General features: G+C 39.4%; 1 protein-coding gene across 6 annotated transcripts in view; it reads left to right on the forward strand.

Moving 5' to 3' along the window:
* LOC123623006 (forkhead box protein P1) overlaps nucleotides 1–25,406 on the forward strand; it is a 163,273-nt gene that overhangs the window by 118,422 nt on the left and 19,445 nt on the right. For 5 of the 6 annotated variants that reach the window (XM_045529635.1, XM_045529637.1, XM_045529633.1 and 2 more), the window contains 5 exons: nucleotides 1,051–1,138; nucleotides 13,317–13,400; nucleotides 23,115–23,316; nucleotides 23,422–23,501; nucleotides 24,107–24,208. In XM_045529635.1, the coding sequence (XP_045385591.1) occupies nucleotides 1,051–1,138; nucleotides 13,317–13,400; nucleotides 23,115–23,316; nucleotides 23,422–23,501; nucleotides 24,107–24,208 (556 nt within the window). The remainder of the gene's footprint in view (nucleotides 1–1,050; nucleotides 1,139–13,316; nucleotides 13,401–23,114; nucleotides 23,317–23,421; nucleotides 23,502–24,106; nucleotides 24,209–25,406) is intronic. The other variant, XM_045529636.1, reaches the window with a different exon arrangement.

Below are 25,406 nucleotides of genomic sequence, written 5' to 3' on the forward strand. Positions count from 1 at the left end.
ACAGACCCAGGTCTTAAATTTCTCATCTCTACCATATCTGGAACAAGCACCTGAAATAGGTTAGCACCCCAAAGTCTTAAAAATCAGCTAGTTATCCCTATTGTTATTGAAGTATTAGGCTATTTTTATCTTAAATCTAAATTGTGATTCAGCCTCCATTTTATGGCGATCTTGTCAATAAAATTAGAGGCAAATGTCTCTTTACACACTAAGTCTTCTGTATCATTAGTAGGCAAGGACCGAGGAATGTGGATACATGAATTTTTATTTTTAAGATTTTAGGCTTTGATTCAACCCTCTGATTACCAGAGCTCCCGCATCTGCTAAAACTGATTGAAATTTCAATTTGTTAGCCTTTTCCCTGTTGGAAAGTCTAATAAATAGTAAAAGGGACCACAAGACAGGCATTCTCAGCATGTGGCCTGAATCATCCATAAACTGGATATCCAGGTGGTTTGCAAGAACCCAGGCAGAGTTTTCCTTTTAAATAGTTGTCTGCATTCCCACCCACCCCCATTGGTACATAATTTGCATGTGTAGGTTTATGTTTCTTTCAGGTTTCATATGTTTAAAGTTGCTTTTCTCCACTTTGCCATCCCTGACATTCACGTTAATGCATTTCAGTGTATGGATGTGTCATCAGTTATATAAAATCAGTTCTGTTGGGTACATACAATCCTATTCAGCCCCATTACAAAGCAGACTCTTCTGAAATACCTCGTAGGCTAAGATATCTACCCATTGGGATGGTCTTGAAATGCTGCCCTGACTTCATTTCTTAAACTTCCTTATTTATGTGTAAATGGTTATGTCCAGATGCCCTGCAGAACTTCTCCCTGGAAGACTTTTATTTTGGTGATAACAGTGTGCCAAATTATATGTAATGACAGTATCAAATGGTGGGGACGGGGAAAAGGGCAGGCCACGCACTAAACCGCTACCCACTGGGAACTAGACCCGCTGCCTAGAGTGTGCTTAAGCATCCTGGTAACTTATATTTTCCTTTTTGTTTCTCCATTTCACTTAATGATTTTCTATGTATTGTTGCAGACATCTCAACAGTGAGCATGCGCTGGACGATAGAAGTACAGCTCAATGTAGAGTACAAATGCAGGTTGTACAGCAGTTAGAGCTACAGGTAAAACCAAATTTATTTTTAATATTACCTCAGTATTCCTCAAATTCCAAATTTCTGTAGTGTTCTGTAATGAGTTCCTGTGTACTCATTATTGAATGGAAGGTCCAAAACCTGTTGTTGTCCTTTATTTTATTTTATTTTATTTTATTTTTTTGCCTCTTCAGGCAAGTTCAGCCTCACTATCTTCACTCTTTGGAACTGCTGCTCAGATGTTCCCACGTTCTGGGCACCTATGTGTACGGTCAACTCTCAGTTCCTGCTTTCCGCCTCTCTCTCACTTTCCCTCCTTTCTCTCTTCTCCTTTTAACTTTCCGGTTATCTGTTGTCGGTGTAAGTCCCCAAAGTTGCTAATATGATTACACTGGAGCTAGAAAGACAAGCTGGGGAGAGAGAGATGGAGAGAGAATGGATGTGAATGGAGAGAGAAAGAGTGAGGGGGACCAAGACTGGGTGAGAGAGCTCACACAAAAACTGTGTTTTCCAAAGTTACCATAGAATTTATCTGTGGGTTTATTCCTCATTTTGCATGGTCCTTTTTTCTCTCCATCGCTAAGGATAATTGAGAGTTCACCGGGCACGTTTTAAACACACACATTCAGAGATGTATAATATATATATAATATGCATATATATATATGTATATATATATATAAAATCTGGTATTTGGAAATCCACTGGGCTATGTTTAATGTAATTTATGACTAGGGAAAAGAAACTCGTGCATATTTTCCTGAGGATCCCAGTTGTGAGAGACGAGGATGTTTTTAAGATGGGTTCTACTTCCGGGTGTAACTTGATGAACGGCCATGTTTTAACAGTAATTCCATTCTTGGTATAATTAATAGAAAATTAGTTTCTAAAAGTAAAAATTAGGTCAGAAATGGAGATTATTCAAATGTACAAAATGCAGAAGCCTGACCCTGCAAACCCCATTTATGCAGCCGAGTTCCAAAATGCTTTTGAGTGCTTGATGACTCACTGTGGCTTCTTCTCTGGCTGGTTTAGTGTAGGCAAGAGGTTAGCCGACTAGGGGAAATTAAAACAATGTTGTACATTATATTGTTACCAGCCATCGAAAAGCCTATTTTGTATGCAAGACAGCAATGCTGAGATATATGGAGAGCCCTAGGCTAAGTACAGAAGATAATTACATTTGGAATTTTACTGAGTTAAGTCATTTACAGCTTCAAATAGTTGCAGAGAAAAATCAGCCAAACACACTTAAACTTTTTGTTGTGACTTTTCAGGATAGAAAGGATTTTTTTAAAAATAGTTATTATCTTATATGACAAATTACATATTTTAGTAGAATTTTTCTCAAAAGTTATTTTCTTTAGCCAATTAATATTTTCCATTCAAACTATGGATGTAAACTTATTAGGACAGTAAGATATTTATACAGGAAAAGGATACATCACACAATCCCCCAAATTTTATATAAGTCTTTGGAAACATCTTTAAATTTAGCATGGCTACTGAGAAGAAAAAAAGTAGTAGATTTAATCCACCCCCAATGTTCATTTATGATTAAAGCACAGTAATGCCTTGAAAATCTGGATTCCACACAATAAACTATATGACTGTTATTACCAAAATTTGTACATATTGATATTTATAAAGTGATGCAAGTTCCTACATTTATTTATTTCAGAAAATTAAATTCTTAATCATGGGCTAAAATAAATTGTTTACCAGAATTGTCATGATTTGTCATGACAGATAGGCATTCCAGACTGCAAATTTCAGTGTTGGGCCATTGTTAATTACTCAGGAACTGGGTATCTTTTTCTTTATCTTTTTTTTTTTTTTTCTTGGAGATAATGTCTCACTCTGTCACCTAGGCTAGAGTGCAGTGAAATCTTCGTAGCCCACTGGTACCTCAGACTCCTGGGCTCAAGTGATCCTCTTGCCTCAGCCTCCTGAGTAGCTGGGACTACAGGCAAGCATCATGATGCCTGGCTAGTTTTTCTATTTTTTGTAGAGATGGGGTCTCATTCTTGCTCAGCCTGATCTTGCACTCCTGATCTCACAGGATCCTCCTGCCTTGGCCTCCCAGAGTGCTAGGATTACAGACGGGAACTACCATGCCTGGCCTCTATTATTTAAATTATTCTTCACTCTCCACAAAGACAGGTCAGGAGAAAGAGAATTAGGCCACCAATACGTCATGAGGGTATCTCCTGGCAGCTTTAATGTTGTTTTTTGGTGGGCGTGGCCTAGAAGTAATACGAACTGGTAGAAGAATTCTTTGATTATTTCATTGATTCATAGATTTCATTTATTCATAGATTTCCTTTCATCTTTCAACCCTAAATCAAATGGAAGGCAGGTTTTTTTGACTTGTGGTAGAAATCAAAGATGAGCTGGCCAGAAGTTACAGTGCAGTAGTTACCTGTGATGTACCTAATAATATTAATGTTTTTGCTGGGGAATTTGCTTTCATAGAAGAAGGGACAGGCTAATTCTGTCATGTTTGGTTTCTTCAAAGCTTGAGAGAATTCTCAGAGTGTTGACATAGTCCTTGTCCAGAGCAACCTACAGACCTCGGGCCAAATCTTACAAGCTAAGGAAGAGTTTTACATTTTAAGTGGTTGGTAGGGGAAAAAAATCAAAAAGAGAATAATATTTCATGACTGGTGAATAGTCTATGCAGTTCAAGTTTAGTGCCCTGTTAAGGTCATATTAGAACACAGCCATGCCTACGTCCATTTATTTACTTATTATCTATGGCTGCTTTTGCACTACAGTAGTGGGGTCAAGTAATTGCAGCAGAATCTGTATGGCCTGCAAAGCTGAAAATATTTATTTTTCTTTCCTTTTTTCTTTTTCTTCTTTTTTATTTCTTCTTTTTATTTCTTCTTCATATAAGATGAAGATATTTATTATCTGGTTGTTACAGAAGTCTGCCAAGCAACTGCTGTTCAAGAGGATCAGAAAAAATAATTTGGATTGCATTATTAGCAACTTGTCCCCTTAGTTTCCTGGCTACCTACAGTTCTGCTCACCCCTTTTTGCCTCTCCATTCTTAGCCATGGTATAACATAAAACCAGTTTAGTCATCAAATTGGTCAGGTTTCCCTGTTAGCAGCTTCATGTGACAAGTGCTTGCCAATCTTGGGGTCATGGAAGACTGGCTAAGGGATACTCATTCATTCATTCATTCATTCATCCAGCTACTTACTCCTTTAGTAAAACATTCCTAAGAACCTATTCCATAGCAGAAACCTCTCTGGAGCCACTACAAAATACAACAGGGATTAAAACAGGGCTGCCTTCCTCACTGTTACATTCTAGAAAGAAAAACAGACTACAAAATGATTTTCCAATGATGCTGTCTGCTAGATGACACTAGTAGATTCTTGTAAAAACACCAGAAATTTACTCTAAAGAGGGTTTTAATGCTTGAAAGTGTCTGAACCAAAGCAGATTGTATATCCATTAGTTACTATTGAAGCAGATGAAATTGACAAGAAAATATTAAGAGTTTTTAGTATTTAAAGCACTGTTGCCCTGAGATAGAGTTAAGAGAAGCCTTCACCAAGAGTTAGATTGGGAGTCTTTGGGTTGCAAACCCAGCACATTTGGGGGCGTTTCGAACACAGGACAATTATACTCAAAGCTAGATTCCTTTTAGGCTCCCCGTTTCTCTGAAGTTCAGCATTTCTGTTTGCTGTCACATTTGTCATTTCATGCACCTGTCTAGAAACATATTTTTTTCATTCACTTAACTACCAGTCATTGTGCCCAAAGAACCTGAGTTACTGGGGCAGTCAGGTCCCTACAGCAGCAAGAACACTCTAAAGAGACACTTGTGCTCAAACAGCCCGCCTGTCTGCATTTTCTGTTGGTATCATCCACCATTCTCTCAGCCACAGGCTGGTGTATCACCTCCTCTAGAGAGGATGCCCTGCACTCAACTGGACTTCTTTTTCCCTTAAAGAAGGCATTTCCCAATCCAGGAAATACCTGAAACTCCAAGTATCTCTCAAAGTATATTATAAAATTACCATTGATTAACTTGAATTTGAAAAACATTTGCACCACTTAGCATCACAGGAAAGAGCAATTAAGGTTTGAACAATTCCCAAAGGGTGGCTGCTGTTTTTAGAGTAGGAGGAGAAGTCCCCCTCTACCACCCACACTCACAGGGCCTCTCTCTCTCTGCAGAGTGGTGCTTAAAGCCTCTAGTGTTTACACCTGGTAGAGAGAGACCACACATGTGCCGCCATTGTAAAAACAAATCCAATAAGCTCACATGTGATCTTAGAGTATACATGGATGGCTGTTCATTGTGTCTAACCTAGAGGGTTGTCATAAAAAGATTCCACAGGAGAATTCAGAGGGCAGAGTCAGTCAGCTCCTGAAGCTGGTGAAGGTCACTTGAGAGCTGTCCTGCATACCTATACAGCCCCCTTAAAAATGATCCCCAGAAACCTTTTCTCTGACCCAAAATCGAAGGCCCTTGTGTCTCTGGTCTATCAGTCAAACCTTCCTAAAGAATGAGATGCAAATTAAAAAAAAAAAAAAACCTGCTAGCTAAAAGGGATAGTGGCTAGAACTGTTTCCCTCCATAGAGCTGTCTATGCAGTACTACACTTTAATCAAACTCAGAGCCTTTAAGTCTCTAATGGTGAGATTTCAGGCGGGATAGAAATCAAGGTGATGGGCTCTGGAGTCTGACGTAGACCTTCTCATCAGCACTGTGTCTAAGCACTGTCCTGTCCCTGTGTATTTAAAATACGACTTGATTTACAATACCAGCGTCTTAATAGATGTATCAATTCCAAAAGGCAAGATACATCAGTATTTTTTAAATTTTTGTTGGAAGGTGTAAAAATATATGGTGAATGTTTTCTTAGCAGTGGACTGCTTGTGTACAGCTTGTTAACAGAGAAGGGTTGGTTCATTCCGTTCTCTTGTTGGAGCTTTTTACTGGTCTCCTTGAGAGGAAAGAGGAGTCAAAAAGGCATCTTAGTGGTTCTGAGCCTTTCTGAATAATTCTTTATGTTTTACTAGTGGACGAGATGGGTTGTAGCCCAACTGTTACCTGGGAGCCCAACATTATAAACACCAAGTGTGTGAGCTCCTTACACTGTACACATAGACACCTAACAGCAAGACAGACAGACACCACTGGAATCATTTGGGTCAATGGCATGGCTTTTTGAGGTCAAGGAATGTATTAAGATTTTATCTGTTAGTTTTCTTTGGACAGATTCTTCTGGAATGATGTGTGGTCAACAAAATGAGTTAGAATTGGAGGGGGAGAAAAGTTCCCATAATCAGTGTACATGACCTTATATGGCCTTCCCTGCACCCCTGCCAGGACCGAGGGACAGAGGCACAGGAACTGGAAATATGTTGAGAGTAAGGACAGTCTACGCGAAACACCTCGGCCAGGATTATAAGGAAGCCCTTGAAGCTTCCATGACAGTTGAGCACCCACTGTCCACTAGACATTGGCCTAGGGACTTAAATTCAAGTTCATCCAGTTTACCTGGGTTCACTCGGGTAGGATGTTGCCTGTGAGCCCTCCCAACCTTTACGCTGTGGATGACATATCACAAAAAGTGGCAGTGGCTGAATTCCCCCAATTCCATTTGGGGGAAAGGGAACACCATCCGGTTTAACAGACAGCGAGAAAAAAGTTTTCTGACAGAATTTACCTCTTTTAGAAAGCTGAGATGTTAGTGGTATAGATACATCCTTCTGACCACGTATATTGGTTTGGATCTGTTCTGTGACCGTGTGACTTTGTTAAATTGTCATGTATCTTCTCTGGCGGATGAAGATGTCTTTTGAATGAAAGAAAGAAGCAGCGTTGGAGATGATATGTTTCCATCATGTGTCGGGGGACAGGGTTCGGGACAAGCTTCTTATACCACCTCTCAGCCTATAGGAGTATTGAATGAGTATTGAAGCAGGCGAGGGAAAAATGGAGTCAGCCAAACTGAGCTTGATCTGCCTGGCAGGGGCGGGGAGTGGAGGCGTGGGTACCTTTCATTCTTTCATAATTTTCTTCTGTTCAGTCACTACTTACCGAGCACCTGTTGTCTTCAAAGTACCAGATACAGATGAGTAAGGTGGCCCCTTCCTCCCAGTAATATGCAGCCTGGTAGGACAGCATGCATTTAACTGCCCCACCAGGCAGAGCCAGGGGAGGACTGGGGTGGACAGGGCTGTTGGCAAGGACATTCCAGGCCGAGGGAGCCGCTGAAGAAGTCACCTAGGTTATAGGGTGAGGGAGCAGGATAGGTGGGTAGTGGAAGAATATATTGTATTTTTTAAAATTCATGTATCTGTTCAACATGCAATAGGGTGACCATCCATCCCAGTTTGCTTGCCTGGGACTGAGGGCATTCCTGGGAGTTGGGATGTTCGGTTTCAAACCTGGGGAAGTCCTGGGCAAACTGGAACGAGCTGGTCACCCTACTGATGAGTGTAAATCCACCGGCTGTGGAGAGAAGTGTTGAATCCCCGTTCTGCTTGCGATTGTGTCATACGGCTCAGAAACCGCGTGACTGGCTCTCTGTTGAGCTCCTGCTGTGTGCTGGGGCACAGTCCCCGGTGCTTCACACCCCTGAATTCGTGGAATCCTCACAATCCCTCTGTGAGTAGATACCACCCTATTTCCTTGATTGTAAGAGTCACTTTTAAAAAGAAAGATGTAACATTTAGAAATCAGTATGTGTCTTATATTTAATGAGCATGTTTCATGGAGTGTTTCTTCTTGTCCTTTGAAAAGGTGTTGCTAAATTTATGGTGATCGTAATAATCATTGGCCTCTTAGTCAAATACGTAGCTTTCAGGTCCCTGCACACAAACACATGCAGATCACGCCGATGGGGAAACTGAGTTTAAAAGGTCTGATTAAGGCCAGTGGTGAGTAACGGGCAAAAGCCCAGCAGGCTTACCCGGCCATTGCAGGCTGCACCCCTTTTAGTAGAGGATGCCTGCCTCACGGTTTCACCCCAGAGGGTCCTCATGGCCCAGCGGGGTTCTTAGCGTTCCCAGGAGTGGCCAGTTGCTGGTTTTAAACCCTGCTGTGTTCCTCTCTGCCTCGGGAGCTCTCTCCTGAGCAATCCATAGCAAGATGGCAAGACTAGCTCAGTGATGCTGGGCTCGCTCCAGAGTTTTTGAAATCATCTACACGAGGAACTGTAAGCTCTAAGAAAATGTCAGCAGGGAGAAAAGTGCGCAAGTTTCAGTAGCAGAGGGAGACATTAATCCTAACACAAATCAATTACCGTACAGACTTTACATGTGATTACTCTACCATTAGCGGTGCTATTTGTAATCACACCCGCGTCCTAGACTTTGGCAAATATATCATCTGTAATGCATCCCCCTTTGGACCTTTCTAACCCCATTCGAGGCAATACTCAGGACAGTTCCTCACAGCGGCCGCCTCGCAGACCCTCCTGACTGTCCCTGAACAAGCTCAGAGCACGCTGGGAAAAGAGAGGTCCTAACGGCATCATAGCTTCATATTGCCACCGCTTTGTGACTGCAGCCAAGAAAAAGAAGAGAGTCTCTAGGTTTCTCACTTCCACGTCCTACTTTGAAAACCAAGACGCTTATTTTTCATAATTTAAAATGCTGCCTAACTCTGGGAGCATTAGAATTCCTAGACTATGACTGAGTATTAGTGTGCGTCTGCTTTAAATGTCAAGAGAGTCTTTAATAATACCATGTAAGGAATGTTAAGATGGTGACAGAATACAATAAAAGTAGGGAAATTCTTCAGTTGGGGTGAAATGAGCCATGTATTGCCCACCACCCGAATGCTGTCGTTGGTGGGGAAAAAAATCATTTAAAAGTTTTCACTGTTGCTGAGTTCTGAAACCAAAGTTTGATAAAATGGGTAAAAAATAACTATTTGAGAAATGCTCTAATCTTGATCTGGTTGAAGAATCTGAGTTCGCCTTCCACTCACTGGTTTTTTTTTGTTTTTTTTTTTTTTTTGCCCTTGTTTTTCTTCTTTTGATTGTATGTACTTTGGAGACCTGTGTAGCTGGATATACCCTGCCTAAGTCAAGTTAATGTGTTTGGATTATCATTGTGTACAAAACCCCGAGGAAACCTGTACAGCCAATGTCGAAGGCATGCTCAATCTATGGCAGAGAGTAGTATCTCCCAAACTTAGCTGATTAATTTGGACACTTGGGCTCCTTATTAAAAATACCTACTTCCAGGTCCCTTGCTAGGAGTGTTGGGTGAGACCCCAGACAGTTAAATCGGAGATCGTCCTTGCATGGGGGTAATGCACATGTGCCCGGTTCTGCCTCCTTATTTCAGCATGGGCACGGGGAGAGGAAAGAAGATCCATATTTTTAGTTTTTGTCCCAGGTGATTCTCATGATCACAACAGTGTGGGAGCATCAGACCAGCACCATGTAACCAGAATTCCAGTCTTACTTCTGCCCCTTCCCAGCTCCCTGACCTCAGATATCAGACACATTGACTGAGCCAGCCTCAGTTTCCTCAACTAGAATACATGAGGATAGGCTTAGAGGACTTGAAACAGCCACAGAAACCTTGGCCTCTGTGAAATCAGATGCGTGGCTCAGCCCCTTCTTCTCCTCTCCACCATCATGCCAGTATTCTTACACACACAAAACCCTTCCTTTATGTCAGCAGTTTTGTTTCTCATGAGTGAGAACCGCCAAATTGGCCTTAAAATGATTAGTCCTCCTGACAACATCAAAAATGATGATGTTAAATGAACTCCAAACCACGTTTTTCTCTGCTAAAAGAATGAGTTTAATCTCCCTAGTTTCTGTCTTTGAAGATGTTGAACAGAGTTGCTAGCCTTTGGCAGTTACCAGTGGGTCTGGAGCAATACACAAATCCTGATCTTTTACAGCTTGGACTATCTGAAACCTAATTTGAGGCCATGGGTAATGGAAGAGGGAATGACCTATATCAGCCAAAGGGAGGGAAAACATTTTCCAGGATGAGGGGAAGATACAGTAAGAACAGAAGACATAAATCTATAAGAAGCAGGCTTCATCTTTCCTAGCTTTCTGTTCCATTCTTTAAAAGCTCAAAATGATTTCTCTTTCCCATTAGCTGAACTGCAAACTCCATTGAACCCCTGTTACGTGGATCCTGATTCCAAACATACCCTCAGCCAGTAGAAATCTAGATAAACTAGACTGGTTTCATTTTCATTAAAAAAAAAAAAAAATAGCAATTTTTTGAGCATTCATAGAGCACTAGTGATTTTTGCTAAGCTTGTTATGTAGAAGAGCTCACCTCATCTTCAGAACAACCCTTCAGAGTTCAGAGATGATTATTCCATATTTAGAAGGAGAAACTAGATACTTAAAGGGGTTACATAATGTGCTCAGACTCCCCAAGCTAGAATTTGAACACAGCACAGTGTGATTGTTGTGCCTGCCTCCTTAACCATTTTCACTTTGCCATCACCCTACAGACTTGGTGAACAAACTCGGTAATTAAAACACCCCCTGCACAAACAGCCCCCTCTAACATGTAGCCTATTGTCGCCCCTTTTATTGCCAGACACTCACTCCGTACCCACCGGGAAAGCTTTGAGAGAGTAATTCTCTTTTGATACACAAATAAAAAAATTTCAGAAGTTGCCAACCAAATTTTTAGGTGACCTTCGGACTGAATTTCTCAACCCCCTTTTCTTTGCTTTTTCACAAGATTCACAGTTTAAGAGGGAATGCTGGAATATGTTTGCTGACATTAAATGTTTGTGTTCTCATATTTTAGTAATGAAAGAATGCCGTGAAAGTTGATGGGGGATGGTGAGCTCATGGGATGATGGCATAAAAAGTAATAAAGAATGTGAAAGCTTTTTGAAGGACCAGCTAGTATTTTAAATGCAAGACAGCCATTGCAGAGACGGGATATGGTTTCAATAGGTGTGAATGTTTATAGCCTTTTTGCCTTAAAAAAAAAAAAAAAACTGCAAAAGTGAATCTGGCAGGTTTCTTTCTTTAATGGTTAAAACAGTTTGCGTTAGAGCTATGCTTGATCAAAAGACTAAAACTCATCTAAGAATATGTTATTACACATCAGTTTGCACTAACCAAACAAGAACAAAAAGTTGGATTTTTGCCTTTTCATGTAACCTTGCCCATCTTTTAGAAAAGCAGAACTAGGGTGGTAGAATTGAGGTTCTTGGATAATTCTCAAAATGGATGATGAATTCTAAGCAGTGTTCTCATGGAAAAATAAGAAAATGTTCCCCATGGCGGTTATATTCAGGGTTATAGATACGCCTGTGTATACAAGTTCTAGGTCTGTGTTTGCAGCATAGCGTCACCACCTTTGACTAGTACAAGGTCAGCCTGACAGACCTTTGGGTGGAATATGGACAAGATGATTCCTTTTGATGCTAAGGCTTTGGATTTTCCTTTTACCAAACTTAGAAATTTGTCATTTTCTTTGTAATTGGTACATCAGCAGTGTTCACCCCCAAATTAAGTCACAATTAATATTCAGCAGACTCTTGAGTAAACACCCCCTCTCACCCTTTAATTTGTGTTTTTCAGCATGGCAGACGACTACTTGTTTTTAAAAAACATGCCTGAATTTCTTCTGCCCCGTGATAATTTCAAAACAAAACATTTTTCAAAATCTGAGAATATTTTAGTTTTGACACCAAAAAACTTAAGGCACTTACATAAAAAAACAAATAACTGTAGAAAAATGCCATTCCCAACAATTTAATTGTTCTGAGCCACTTGGGAAAACTAAATTCCTTTAGCATTATGTGTTCAGAGAATCTTTGAGTTTGGCTGTTCAATAACTTACTAAAGAACAGAGGATGGATAACATAAAGTGGCTCCTAATATGGTATCATTTTCATTTCCTGTTTGTTGAAAGATAAATGCTAACACTGTAAGGCTTTTTTTTTCTTTCTTAATTTATTCTTCCCCGAACCACAAGGGAATAAAAAGAGAAAAAAAATCAAATATGATATGGCTTGAGCCCGAGTCAACCAGTTAGGATAAGCTGAAAGTTTTTTTCTCTTCTTCCTTCATACCCCTTCCCTTTTCTCTGTCTTCCCCCAATTCCTGAAACACCCCCCTACCATCCACGCACACATTAGAAAATAACTTTGCTTAAAAAGGTGAAGCATATTTGATTTTTATTTTGGAATAATTTTAGACTTATAAAAAATAATGGATTTTTAAAGCATTTCAGGCTACTTAAGTGACAGAAGGAATAAGTTCCTCCCCAATTCTAAGGTAGTATTTTGGACAGATGGTCTATAAAAAGTATTGAAGTAAAACTGTATGTATTCTCTCTCTCTTTCCCTCTCTTCCTCTCTCTCATTAATCTTTTCTACATTTTCCCTAAATGCCATGCCTGTTCTCTTAACTTTATCTTAGGGGATGTAGTTCCCACTTGTTTTACAGACGTAATCATTATATGTCCCCTATGCCCACCTGTCTTGAACTATTGAAAATATCGTTGTATTAAAGCAATCCAAGGCAAACATAAAGTAGCTTCAGTGAGTAGTATTTGAGTGCCTACTATGTATGTATATCCAATTAGAAACTCCTGTGACTTTGGAAGATAATTTTTTATAGAATAAGGAGACTTAAATTATTAAGATGAGCCCAGCACATAGCAGGTACTCAAATATGGAATAAATGAGAGAGTAAGCTTATTCTATGCTCACTTGAAAATGGGAAGCTGTCAGCCGTTGTAGCCTGCTCCTGCCCTGCTAATGTCACTTGCCAGCACTGTCTTAATCTATGCCTACCTGTTAAGAAAGATGAAGCTAATTTTGCATCTGGCTAGGAGTTTTTCCACAACCACAGCAGATGAATTTATGAGTTTTAGCTACCTAGCTCATTTCCCTTTGGCTTCCTCATGAATAAGGTTGGTTAATAGGTGTGATTCACATTTGTCTTTTAGCTGTCTGTGTTCCATGGGACTCCTTGGTGCCAGCAGGTCTAGAACTTCCCAGTTAAAGTCTAATGCATCTTATGTTGAGAAATCTCACACCACTACCTCCAATGACTTGGAGTTTGGCAGTGGTCATATAGATTTCAAAAAGGATTAAGCAATGAAAATGATGTTGTCATGTGCTATGGTACCATAGTTTAATTTGGACTATGTATCATTTCTTGTGTTAAAAGAGTCATGCATTTTTATTCAGAGAAATAACAAAGCATTTTCTTCCTGCTAGCTTGCAAAAGACAAAGAACGCCTGCAAGCCATGATGACCCATCTGCATGTGAAGTCTACAGAACCCAAAGCCGCCCCTCAGCCCGTAAGTACTGATCCCACACCAAGGGGAAAAAGCAAAACAACTTACACTGTTCCTTTCCTGCTTCCTCACCCCACACATAGGAAGGAAGATGGCATATTAATGGCAGATTTGGGTGACGAAGGCCTTGGGATCAGTTGACTGTTTCCAGTTACCTTTTATGATGGAGGTACCATGCTAGGTATTAGGGGAGATTGCAGGATGGTTCCAACATGGTCCTGGCCCATGAGGCCCAAGCAACCAGCTCTTCTTTGGGACAGAATGGTGCTAAACCAAGGTGCTAAGATACATTATGAGAGCTCACTGGAAAAAGAAAATCCTTCTGAATGGCGGGAAGGCAGCTAAACCATGATGGTAGAAGACAGAAGCATTTCAGTTTGGGTAAGCCGAGAGGACACAATGTGTGAGAAAAGGAGCAAGCAATAGTCTAGGTTAACTGTAGCAAAGGAAAGAAATAGGAGACACGCTGTGTCGGAACAGTCAGAGGCTGAATTATGGAGAGCGTCTAATGGTTACTAAGGAATTTGAAGTGAAAATTACTCCTTCACAGTTAGATCAAACATGATACACTGAAATTACATTTGATTTTTAGGAATCTCCTATTGCTTGCCTTGTTCCCTTTTACTGGACCTTGAAGGGTGTCATCCCAGCACAGGCAGTTAATATCAAAGCAGAAGAATGGTAGCTAAACCCAAAATCCTCTCTTGGACCTCCTCCCTTGTAATAAATTGATCTCTTTAACAGTCATATTTCTCATATATTTCTAAAATTCTCTTAGTAGCTTTAACTGATTATTCAAAATGGAGACAGTGCTTTGCTTCTTGATTTTAAGATTTGTAAAATTTAAAGGTACACTGCCTTTATTTGATTTTGCTTGGAGTCACTGTGTGAAAATTAATTGAGCGTTGACAATCTATAGTTAGTACCAGCAATTTTAATCAATATGCAATGATGCAGCATAATGGCAAAGTATTGGTTTATCTGTTTTGACTGATTTTTTTCTATAAATAAAGCAAACATACACCCATATATGTATGATTTATGGTGATAGAAATAAAACGGAGTCAGACTATTAACCCAGCAAATATGGTAGCCTGCCAAGATGCAGTTGGCAGACAAAATTAATGTCTGAAACAGAACACATTACTGAGATATAGGACATAAAATCATTAAACACTTCGTGCATCCATTTTTACTAGGAGAGAGTCCTTAGTTTCCATGTATTTTACAGTAAATGGCTGTAGGAATGGATGTGTAGGCTACCTAAAAGAAAGGAAAAGAAGAACCAGGCTGTTCAGAATTGTGGAATCAGTAGTCAACTGTGCTATTTCTAGCAGCCCCTCCTTTTAAGGAGGATACTGATAATAGCGTGAACCCATCTAAGCTAATTGGTAAGACCCTGAAATGACGTGGCTGATTTCTCAAATAGGCATCATTGCACAGGGCACTGATTGCCTTGGAACTTTCTGAAAGTCTTCAAATGGCTTTATTGAAATGGTTTTCCCAGAAGGAAGAGTTTGAGTCTTTCCACCTAACAACAAGGGAAGAGAATGGGTTTATCTTCTCCTTCCTCCATGGATTGAAAACAATGATAGAATAATGGCTGGACCCAGCACTGTAGGAATGGACTTGTTTTGGATAACAGGGCTCCTTGGGAACAGGAGGGATACCATGAAAGAGAAGGAACTACAAAATTCTGTAGGGCACTGGGCAAGTGCCTGTTGGGTGTTGGCAGGGAGCGCCATATATGTAAGCCCACCTGGGCCACAAAAGGACCATTGGGAATCTCCACATGGACCAATGTTAAGCAGCCAGTAAACAGGGAAAAGCAGTCATGGGGGGAAATGAACAGGGAAGGAAGGTTTGTCTTGATTAGTATTAAAAAAAAAATGTTTTACATTCTAGAAAATTATAACTTTGAAGGGGACCTCCTACTAAATTTATTTTTAACTGCTCTATTGAAAATTCTCTACCACTAGTCAACATTATCTCTTAGTAGCTCAGCACAGTATTTCTTTATTAAAAGAAATAGGCACGAATATTTTTGACTGAAAAATTAATAGCTTTTGAATTCATACACAGCAGGTTTTCTTTTGCAAAGAAGTCCAATATCGCTGCACAGCACTTCTATAACCATTTATTTAGAGTCCAAGTCAAACCTTTGACAGCTAGAGCAGCGCTACAAGCCAGTATAAAGAACTCCAAGATGTAAACCAACAATAGGCCGTCTGTGTGAGGTTTGCCATTGTCAAATACATAGATTGTTTGGATTAGTTTATGTAAATGTACTGTTGTATTACCCTTTGGGGGAAAAAAAGATCACATTTGTGTATGAAAAGTGGTTCCCTTCACAGGCAGCATTATAAATTCCTTATCCTTTAACTTACATGTAAGAAGTAAAAATTGGTGCCTGACAAGCAGGTATTGTGTGACACTCTGTTGTCGGAGTGAACCTGCCTTCTTTTCATTTACTGGAAAATAGAAAATTTTATTATAGATACCATCTTATAAATCAGGAATTATTAAAATATGTATAGGTGAGGCATTGGGAAATTAATTATAAAAGGTGGACGTGTAATGTTTTGCATAAATTTACACTTCCTTGCCAAAAAGAAAAAAAGAGGCACCCTCATACAGCAAACTCTTGGTGCTTTCAACTTTAGGGACCCAGAGTTATCTGGTGACTGATTCTAACATGAAACATATTCCCTATAGCCTGTAATTAATTTATTCCACCCTAAATAATAGAATGCATAGTGTATGTTCGAATGAGTATCCTTTTAGAATCTTTGATTTGAAACAAGCAGTCACCGGGATTCAAATGTAACCATAGATGGGGACTTTCATGTTACAACCTTGCCAGTAAGTTTACAAAGTTTTTTCTTAATTCCATTTCTGTGTAAAAGAAACCTCATGTTTATTTTAAAATTCTTAGTCACTAAGTGATAGAATGCTTTGCTGTAAATGTTGCTTTTCACTAAATGCCATTTGGGTGGTAAGTGTCATTTGTTATATTCAATCATCCAACCAGTCCCCATTTCATTGCATCAGAGAAACTGCTAAAATGTTCTCGGATTATTCTTACATCAGCTCATAGACGCATTTTCTGGATCCTGTTGTGGAACTCATCTTCAGATTTGGATAGTTAGAGGATATGCTCATCTCGGGAAGGTGCCCAAGTGTTTAGATGTGCATCTGAGCTCGACCCACACTGGGAAGAAAGTGTATGGGTGAACTGGAACGGGAGCTCACAGCCTTCCTATCCCTCACACTCCTTCAAAAGCATCTCTTCCTGCTTGCCGTCATGTCTTGCGTCTTTTCAACCTAAAAACAAACAAACAAACAAAAACCCTCTCCTTTCAGAATCATACCCAAGACTTAAAGTGTAGATTGTTTTGAGGAAGAGAATGCCTGCATTTAATATCAAACTATTCCATCAACAAATATCTATTGAGCATGCTAAATAGTGAACGTAGCATAGTCAAATAAGAGACCTATCGCTGCCATTGAGGTGTTTGGAGTCTTGTAGAACAAACTAATAAATAACTACACACACACACAAACTCACACTACATGAAAGCATGAGTCATGCTACGTGTGAGTGGGACAACTGACCCAGAATAGAGAGGTTGAGGAAAAGTTCTTGGAGAAGTGATATCTGAGCTGAAACCTAAAAGATGAGTAGGAAGAAATGGTAAGAAGCCAGCTTTGTGGATTTTTTCCTTGGGTTAAGAGTAGGTGCAGATATCTGTGTGTCTCTGGGGAAGGGAGCTTCAAGAGGAAGGTGAGTAATGAGGATCAGTTCGGAGGAAGGAAAGGAATAGAGCCCACATCAGCTGAAATAAGCTTTTCATACTTTAGATTTTATTGAGGCTTAGATCCTGCACGAAAAAGGATATGTAAAAGTTCACCAGAGCAGCTGTAAGTTCTAGGAATCAGGTACGTAGAGCGGAAAAGCGGTTGTTGACCTATGGTTAGAATGGCCAAGTTTGTTGTATTTCAGGTTTTAAAAGATTCTTCTCTTTTCTATGGAAAGGCAAGCAAAAGCAAAAACTAAGACTGCTTTAATGAAAATGATTGGTATGCTTTTGTTCCAAACTCAGTAACGTTCTCAAATCAAACACCCAAATTTATTGCTTGGAGGTTACCGTCTCCATGCTTACTCCATGGAGAATTTGCCGCCGAGATAGAGATATTTCCTCGGGGTGGGGAGGGGGCAAAACTCAGAGGACAGAACAACAACAAAAAGGAACATGTCTGTGTTATAACTTTATTAAGTTGTTAAGGATTTCTTAAAAAGACTTCTCATTATGTCAGGAAAACACTGTAAATTGTATTTTATAACACTGAGTACACGAGAGGTACGCTGTGCTTTAGGGTGTTCTGCACATCAGAGAACAACTCCTGATCCTGGAAAACCACATTCTTACAGATTTGGTGGGCAGGTAATTACAGTGTAGATAGTATATCCTTCTTTACGAAAATCTTATAAAACACTTACAGGAACTTGGATATTTGGAATGAAATGCAGTAATAGATTTTCCTCTTTTACACATTTTTCTTTTACTCTAACCATAGCTATTAGGGCTGTTTTGAAATAGTTTTTAGCTACTATAAAAACAAAGCTCCCCTCCTCTGGAAAAAAAAAAAAAGATCTTTTAACTCTTCAAGGATCATTTGGGCTGCTGGGGTCTTGCTGTAAGGTTGGAGAAATCCTATTAGGCAGTCACAAAAAGGGGGCTTCTCAGGCACAGCATATTAATAGAAAAGCTGTTTTATGTGCTGTTTTTTCATTAAGTACCCCCTCCTCGACTCAAGTTTTTTGTTGTTGTTTTGAGTGTCACTGCCAGTAACACCACCGTGTGAGTGAGCCGGTGCCCTCTGCCAGCACCCGTCTCCACCCCAGGGCCAGGCTGAGACAGTCAAGGAAAGCACAGGCTTGTAACAAAGGCCTCCAGCTGCCACCCACTGCCCTGCCCTCCCCACGGTCTGGTAACGTCCCTTCGTCCTCGGAAAGGCCATCTCTGAACTCGGTGACTCATGCCTAGAAACGCTGCCACCACCGCGCAGTTAAAGCGGGACCTGAGCCCGCTCAGGCCAGCAAAACCAACAGCCGCAAAACAAGTTCTGTGAGCCCAGCAGTGCCTACTAGGCAGCTGTGTCCCTGGGTGTCTGGGTTTCAGGTTTGCCTTTTGTTCCCAGAATCTGTTTTCATGTGAGGCAAGAGCACAAACAAAAATAAAAAAAAAAAAGGAGTTCTTATGGGAATACTTACAACAAGTCTGTTTCTGTCCGGGAGTTTACATCAACCGCTTGTTTATTTTTTAAAAATGTGAGTGACTCATCATCTTTAAACGGGAGAGGAGATTACTGTTTAAAAACTAAAGATTAATTTTTGTTTCCAAAAGAACTAAGCAGAACGGGTAGCTGACAGAATTCTCAGATCGTCTCTGATGGCGAAGATGTCCGGGGAAGTCCTTCTGTGACCGGACACGGAGGGAAAAGGCGATGCTTGAGACCACAGATAAATTAAAAAAAAGTATAAACCCTCCAGCAATTTTAAGTGACATAAGAATTTAACTTTTGGCCAGAGTTTCAAAGAGATTATCTCTGCTGAAATCATCACATGATGGAAACTTGCCATGTAGAAAATATCGGAGTTACTGACTTTTCTAAACATAGCAACTTCTTTTTAAATAGAAAATGAACACAATAAGAAAAATAGGCTTTCCATCAGGAAAAGAAACCCTCCCAGTCCATTCCCTTCCTGCTCCGTGCCCTAGAAAAAATTATCTTTTAAAACCTTAACTACAATCAGAAACACGAAGCACATATGCTTTCATTTCTAATTGATGATTATATTAAGATTTAATAGTTTACAATTAAGATGAAAATTTCAAGATTACAGCAAAACCCACACCGTTCTCCATTTGCTCTTCTGTTCTAAGTCTGTAATTAATTTTGGGGGGAGCACTTTTTTTTTGAGAGAGACCTTAATTAAAACAGCAGCAGATTTAGTTTGAACACAGACCCTGTTTTGACTCCTGCACTTTGATTCTCTCTCTCTCTGTCTCTCAACCTTCCCTTTCGAAGATGGTTTCTCCTCAAGACAAGCATGTGATCATCAAACAAAAGTTTAAAAGTTAAGAAACTTCTATGCCAGTTGACAAGGTTGACATTTCATTAACTTGTTGGTTCAGCCTTCAGATGATTTTGTGTGGCAAAGCACCCTCTGTTTGGAGTTTACAGCTTTTTGTTCTTCCTTCCCTCACAGGCTACAGTCATGTTTAATTTGGAATCTGGGCTCCTTTGGCAAATTAGCAATTAGAACAATTTTGTGGGAATATGTATATGTGTCATTAGTTTTCCTGCAAATTAATAGCAAGGGCAGAGGTCAGGCAGAAATTTTCCACTTGACTGCAGCTCCTCTATTGAGACTTGGCACTTGGTTTTGGAATGGCCACAGCTGCTCTCAGCCACCCTCTTCCTCTAGGAACTGTCTTTTAATTAGTTTACCTCATAGCCATCATTACAAATATTACTGCCTCCCCTCCTCGAAATAAAATTACTGTTTCTACAAAATATTCCAGTGACATCTTGCACCACTGCACATTGATGGTGGGGTCACTCGAATGCAGCATTTAATCATTAGATCACCTCCGTCCGCGTCTCCTAATTAGAGTCCTTACAATACATTTTTATCTGGTAATTAGCCGAGATTGGCTGCTTCCTCTGTGGCTTATTAGAGACAGCCCAGCAGTGGGTGTGAATCACGGTGTCATTTGTCAAGTCTGGTAAGCCCCCTCTCTGCTCTCCTCTGGCTCGGTGTTTATTTCCACTTGCAATGTGCAAAGGCCTCCAGAAAATTCTACCTGCATCTCTTCCCTTCACGGATTGTGCTAACCTGGAGGGATTTTATTTTTCACTGTTGCCTTTTTTGGTAGAAATAGTCCAAGCGGTAAGACCGTTGTAAAAGCTTCAAGAGTCAAATTCTTTTTCGCATTTGATGACGTTTTACTGTGGGATTTGTCTGTGCTTCCTAACATGTGGACACCCAGAAAGAGGGGCTTACACTTGCTGAATGTGTACATGAGTTTTGATTTTTTTTAACAATTAAACTAGAACCTAGTAGACTTGGTGATCTTCCTCCCAAAACTGGAAAGGAATATGCCTATTTCTTAAGGACTATTTGTGTGTATAATTTTACTACGTTTTTAAGAAAACCGACATGTTTAGGGTGATGTTCTTAAGCCAAAAAGTAGAGTTAGTCCTCAGAATTGTTCTGTGGTTATTGTGTGCTTTCGCCTTTGACTAATGTCTGTATCTGATGGTAAGCACTTGAAAGGCAGCAATTAGGCATTTTATTCCTGTTTTTGTCATTAGAAGACCAACTGCCTTATATTTATTTGCTCAGTATATATATTGATTGAATGTCATTCATAAGCAGGGGTAAGAGCTGTCTGTCCACTGAATCCTTTTTAAAAATGAGCATACAGAAAAATGAAACTGGCTAGTATTTATTTTTCCCATTAACTAGGCGTAAGAAGATTATACCAAGAGTCTAGAATCATGTAAATGTGTGGTTTGACTTCAGTTCCGTGTTGGGAATATGGACAATTATTTAATCTCTTCAAGCCTCAGTTTGCTTATCTGTAAAATATGAGTAATAACATCTCAGATATTAGCGGTGGTATGAGAATTAAATAAAACCACACAGTGGCAGGTGGTTTTAAAACGTGAGTTTTACAAATGTGACCCATGACTTTCCAAAGTGTTCTGAGATTCTTAGGCTTAGCAGCATCTGAATTATAAAAGCTATGTATTTATGGGCATCAGCCTTTCATGCACTAATTTCCCTGACCCCCTGCCTAGGCTGAAGCTTATACGTACTGTTCCTAGCCTTGGTCAGTGATTAGAGGAAGAGGTCAGCTCCGATTCTGGCCCCTTGGCTTCTTAGCTCTGCTCCATTCCGTGGCTGCTACTCTGAACTCCCAGCACTCGCTTTGCAAATGTGTGTCATAAAGTCAGGTTTCCAGCACTATTGGAAAAGCAGCTCCCAGCATCTGCCCAGCTTGCCGGGGCATTTGTAAGGGCAGTGCCATCACCATAGCTTGCTCTTCTTGGGCATCGGGGTCTGTTGTTTGCTGAGTCAACATGCCAAGCTGAAAATAAAAAGGAAAGTACAACTAGAAACTCACAACCCAACATTCAGTTTCCAGCACTGTGTTTGCATTTTCCCATTAGTATTTCTTCAACGATATTTGATCTTTCTTTTCTTCACATTTATTGCTTTTTCATGGAACTCCCCCAAACATGTTAGAGAGGATTCTCATGGCCTTTTTTTTTAAAACTAGAATATGAGTAAAGGTTGAGTCTTCTCAGCAAATTGGAACTCTTTTAATATGTTCTTTGATTATGATCTCAGAGGAATCTCATTTTTAATACCTCCCACAAATACTGACTTGTACTTAAAACTACTGTAGCGATGGTGAAAGAGACTTATTATGGTAAGTGATTCAAAGTCTGGTTCAAGAAAATGTTACCAAGTAAGCCTACTTTGCTGAAGTTTCTTGGATTTTGAGGTGACTCCGTATCTGAGGTAGCAATTCTGTGTAAACTGGGATAAATAAGTTGAAATCAACCAAGTTCTTCAGCATTGCCAGACTAAAAATAATATTTCTATTTCAATAAATTGTATTTATAAGAACAACACTTCCAGGATAGATACATAAAAATAAAACAGTACTCATTCATTTTTTTCTTTCTACTTCACATAAACACTATTCATTTCCTTACCTGAAGCAGTACATTATTTTCTCTTTTATGGAACATTCAAAACATAAAGGAAAAAAAAATCAACAAAAATCTCTCAGTTCCAGATCTGTCATATTCCATAGAAGAATATGCCATATTTTAAAAAAATTAATAGACCCCAATCCTATATTTGATAGAGCTTATTGAAGATTACACAAGGCTTTTAAAGACTATATTCTGCCAACTGATAGGAATAAATGAAGGCTGACTGGGTTGGTGCCATGGTTTTTGGTATGAGTAATAGGCCAAACATATTTGCATCACCCAGGAAGTTTCATGTTGGAGTTAAGTATCCTGTCCCGATGCAATCCAGTATGGTAGCTACCAGCCACATGGGGCTATTTAAATTTACATTTATTAAAGTTAAAAAAAATTAAATTCATTAAAGTTTAATTTTAATGAAAAGTAAGAGAAAACAGCTTTTTGGTTGTGCAAGTACATTGAGGAAAGTTCTGTTGAACAGTTCAGGTCTATACCAATGTATCCCAACTGATGGTCCCTAAAATATTCATCTTCACTGGTATCACTAAGGACTCTGGCTACCTCGTTGAGGCTTACGAGGCATATTAGTTGATTGAAATAGGTGAGACATCATGATTAAAGAAACACCTTGACTCAGAATTTCTCAAACTCACTTAGAGTAGGTAACCCCTTCTGGTGGCTGTAAACACCCATTCAGCAGCCTTTGGAAAGGAGAACCTTGCAAGAGATAATTTATACTACGTACTAAGTGAATTGTCTTTACGTGGGACTCAGCTCGTATTTCAGTTGATGATAAACATACCTACTCAGAGAAATAACATCATCCAGGCATCCTCCGTGTTATTCCTGCGGGATGGGAGGTGCTTCCTTGGTTGCTCTGTTGTTCCGAAGGTCTTCTAAGAGGTGTTCTCTTCCTCACAGCTGAATCTGGTCTCAAGTGTCACACTCTCCAAGTCCGCATCGGAGGCTTCTCCACAGAGCTTACCTCATACTCCAACGACCCCCACCGCCCCCCTGACTCCTGTCACCCAAGGCCCCTCAGTCATCACCACCACCAGCATGCACACGGTGGGACCCATCCGCAGGCGGTACTCAGACAAATACAACGTGCCCATTTCTTCAGGTAGATACTCCATTTCTTGCCTCCCGTAGAACTAGCATCTGCAATTCTTGCAGACCAGCCTCTTTTAAAAAAGTGATAATTAATAGGACAATGATTCTTATTTAGCAGATATTGCGCAGAACCAAGAATTTTATAAGAATGCAGAAGTTAGACCACCATTTACATATGCATCTTTAATTAGGCAGGTAAGTAAACAACACAGTATATGAAATTGTATCAAAAGGTATACGTGTACATGGATATATTATATTGATGAAGTAGATTTAAAACCGCTTAGCCTGCAAGCATGCTGAAACCTTTTCTATAAGGTTTTTTAAAACTGCAATATATAACATAATTGCTTTTGATTAAGTATTACAATACGATGTGATTATTAGGAAATTCATTTCACACAACAGTGAAAATGAGCCTGTTTAAAGATGGCAAGTCAATTATCACAAGCTACAGTAATCTCTGATCCCTAGAATTAATCTGAGCTCTAAATAATTACTGAGCTTTAATCAGCTAGTGAAATGTTTTGCATTTCTCTTTGATTCTGCTTTATGAATGACTAATAAATTAATATTTCTGTACGGAAACAGAAATAAAAACTCAAAACAATTAGATAATTCCATTTTGAATTTTGCTATTGAACTGTTAAATACAACCATTAATCTTAGATCATTTTGTGAAACCTTTCTTAGGATTTAGCTCTGCATCACAGTTATTTTAAATTTTTAAGAAACTGTATGATGACAATTCTGCTGATTTGGTCATAAATTATCTTCTTCTATTACTGTTTGCTTCCTAGGCCATTCTTGAATCTCCAGAAAAGCAGCTAACACTAAATGAAATCTATAACTGGTTCACACGAATGTTTGCTTACTTCCGACGCAACGCAGCCACGTGGAAGGTAAGCTTTCTCTCAGGCCTGGTTAGTCTTGGACCTTGACACTTATAGAACAGTTTGTTGTTGACAAAATGCATTTACACTATAAGGAAGTTACATTTACATTGTTTTGATACTCTCAAAGTATCCAATCTTTAGGAGTATTTGATTGGGTAAATAGTTCCATTGTGATTGCAATGCCGGATGGAAGAAGCCCATTGCACTGGCATTCAACGTATGGATGGCCAACCAGTAAAATCATTTCTCTCTGGTTGGAATAGGTAGGGAAAAAGCAGATGCCACTGTTGCCAAAAGGTTGAGGTTGTCCTATTACTTGCACAGACCTCATGCTCTTAGGTCTTTAAACACAGCCAATATTTGCAGAGATGCATAGTTAACTTGTGTTTTTACCAGTAGGAACTTGGAGAAATGATCAGACAAACTTGACACTGCCTCCATTGGTTGGATAAAAGCTCGTTAACCCAATTAGTAGAGAAGGCTGTGCAATCCAAATAATAGCACTGTATATGGGAGTTATTACAAGAGAATACAATGTATTGTTAAGAGTTTTGGTTTTTTGTTTTTAAGTCAAGAGATTGTCTCTCAGAGGCTTATAGATACCCTGAGGAAGAAATGTAGCTTCTAAATTATGGAACTTCATTATCACACCATTTGCTGTAAAACAGGTCAAATTCCATAGCTCTATGTTAGATGCCCCCAACAAAGCTTGGGTTCATATGGTATGCCTCATTCCCAGTTCAGCAGTTGGTTTGTAGATTCCATTGCTATTTGTTCTATTGTATTAGAGTAAGCTCTCACAAATTTTTGAACTTTCCCATTTTTAATTTCTTGGTGTCTAATATTTTTGCTTATAGAAGAAGGCAGGTACACTCTAACATTTCTATTTTTGCATTTTTAGTACCTGCAATTCTTATCCCTGAACCCCAAAATATTTAGAAATATTCAATGCAAACATTTTAAGATATTTTATATGTCATTAGTCTAAATATGATAAGGATTCATTATAAAGATGCAAGGGAAACTTGCTTTGCTTAGAATAAATGTCTTCCTTTTTAATTACTTAATTTTATATGAGAGAAAAACAAAAGGAAAAAAACATATTTACTCTGTTAAGTTCCTGATAAATTAGCATTTTAAAAGAAAATGAATATAACTATAGAATTAATTCATCAACTTTACAGAGCTGTGACTATCTATTATG

The sequence above is a fragment of the Lemur catta genome, chromosome 18, assembly GCF_020740605.2.
Source record: "Lemur catta isolate mLemCat1 chromosome 18, mLemCat1.pri, whole genome shotgun sequence".
NCBI lineage: Eukaryota > Metazoa > Chordata > Mammalia > Primates > Lemuridae > Lemur > Lemur catta.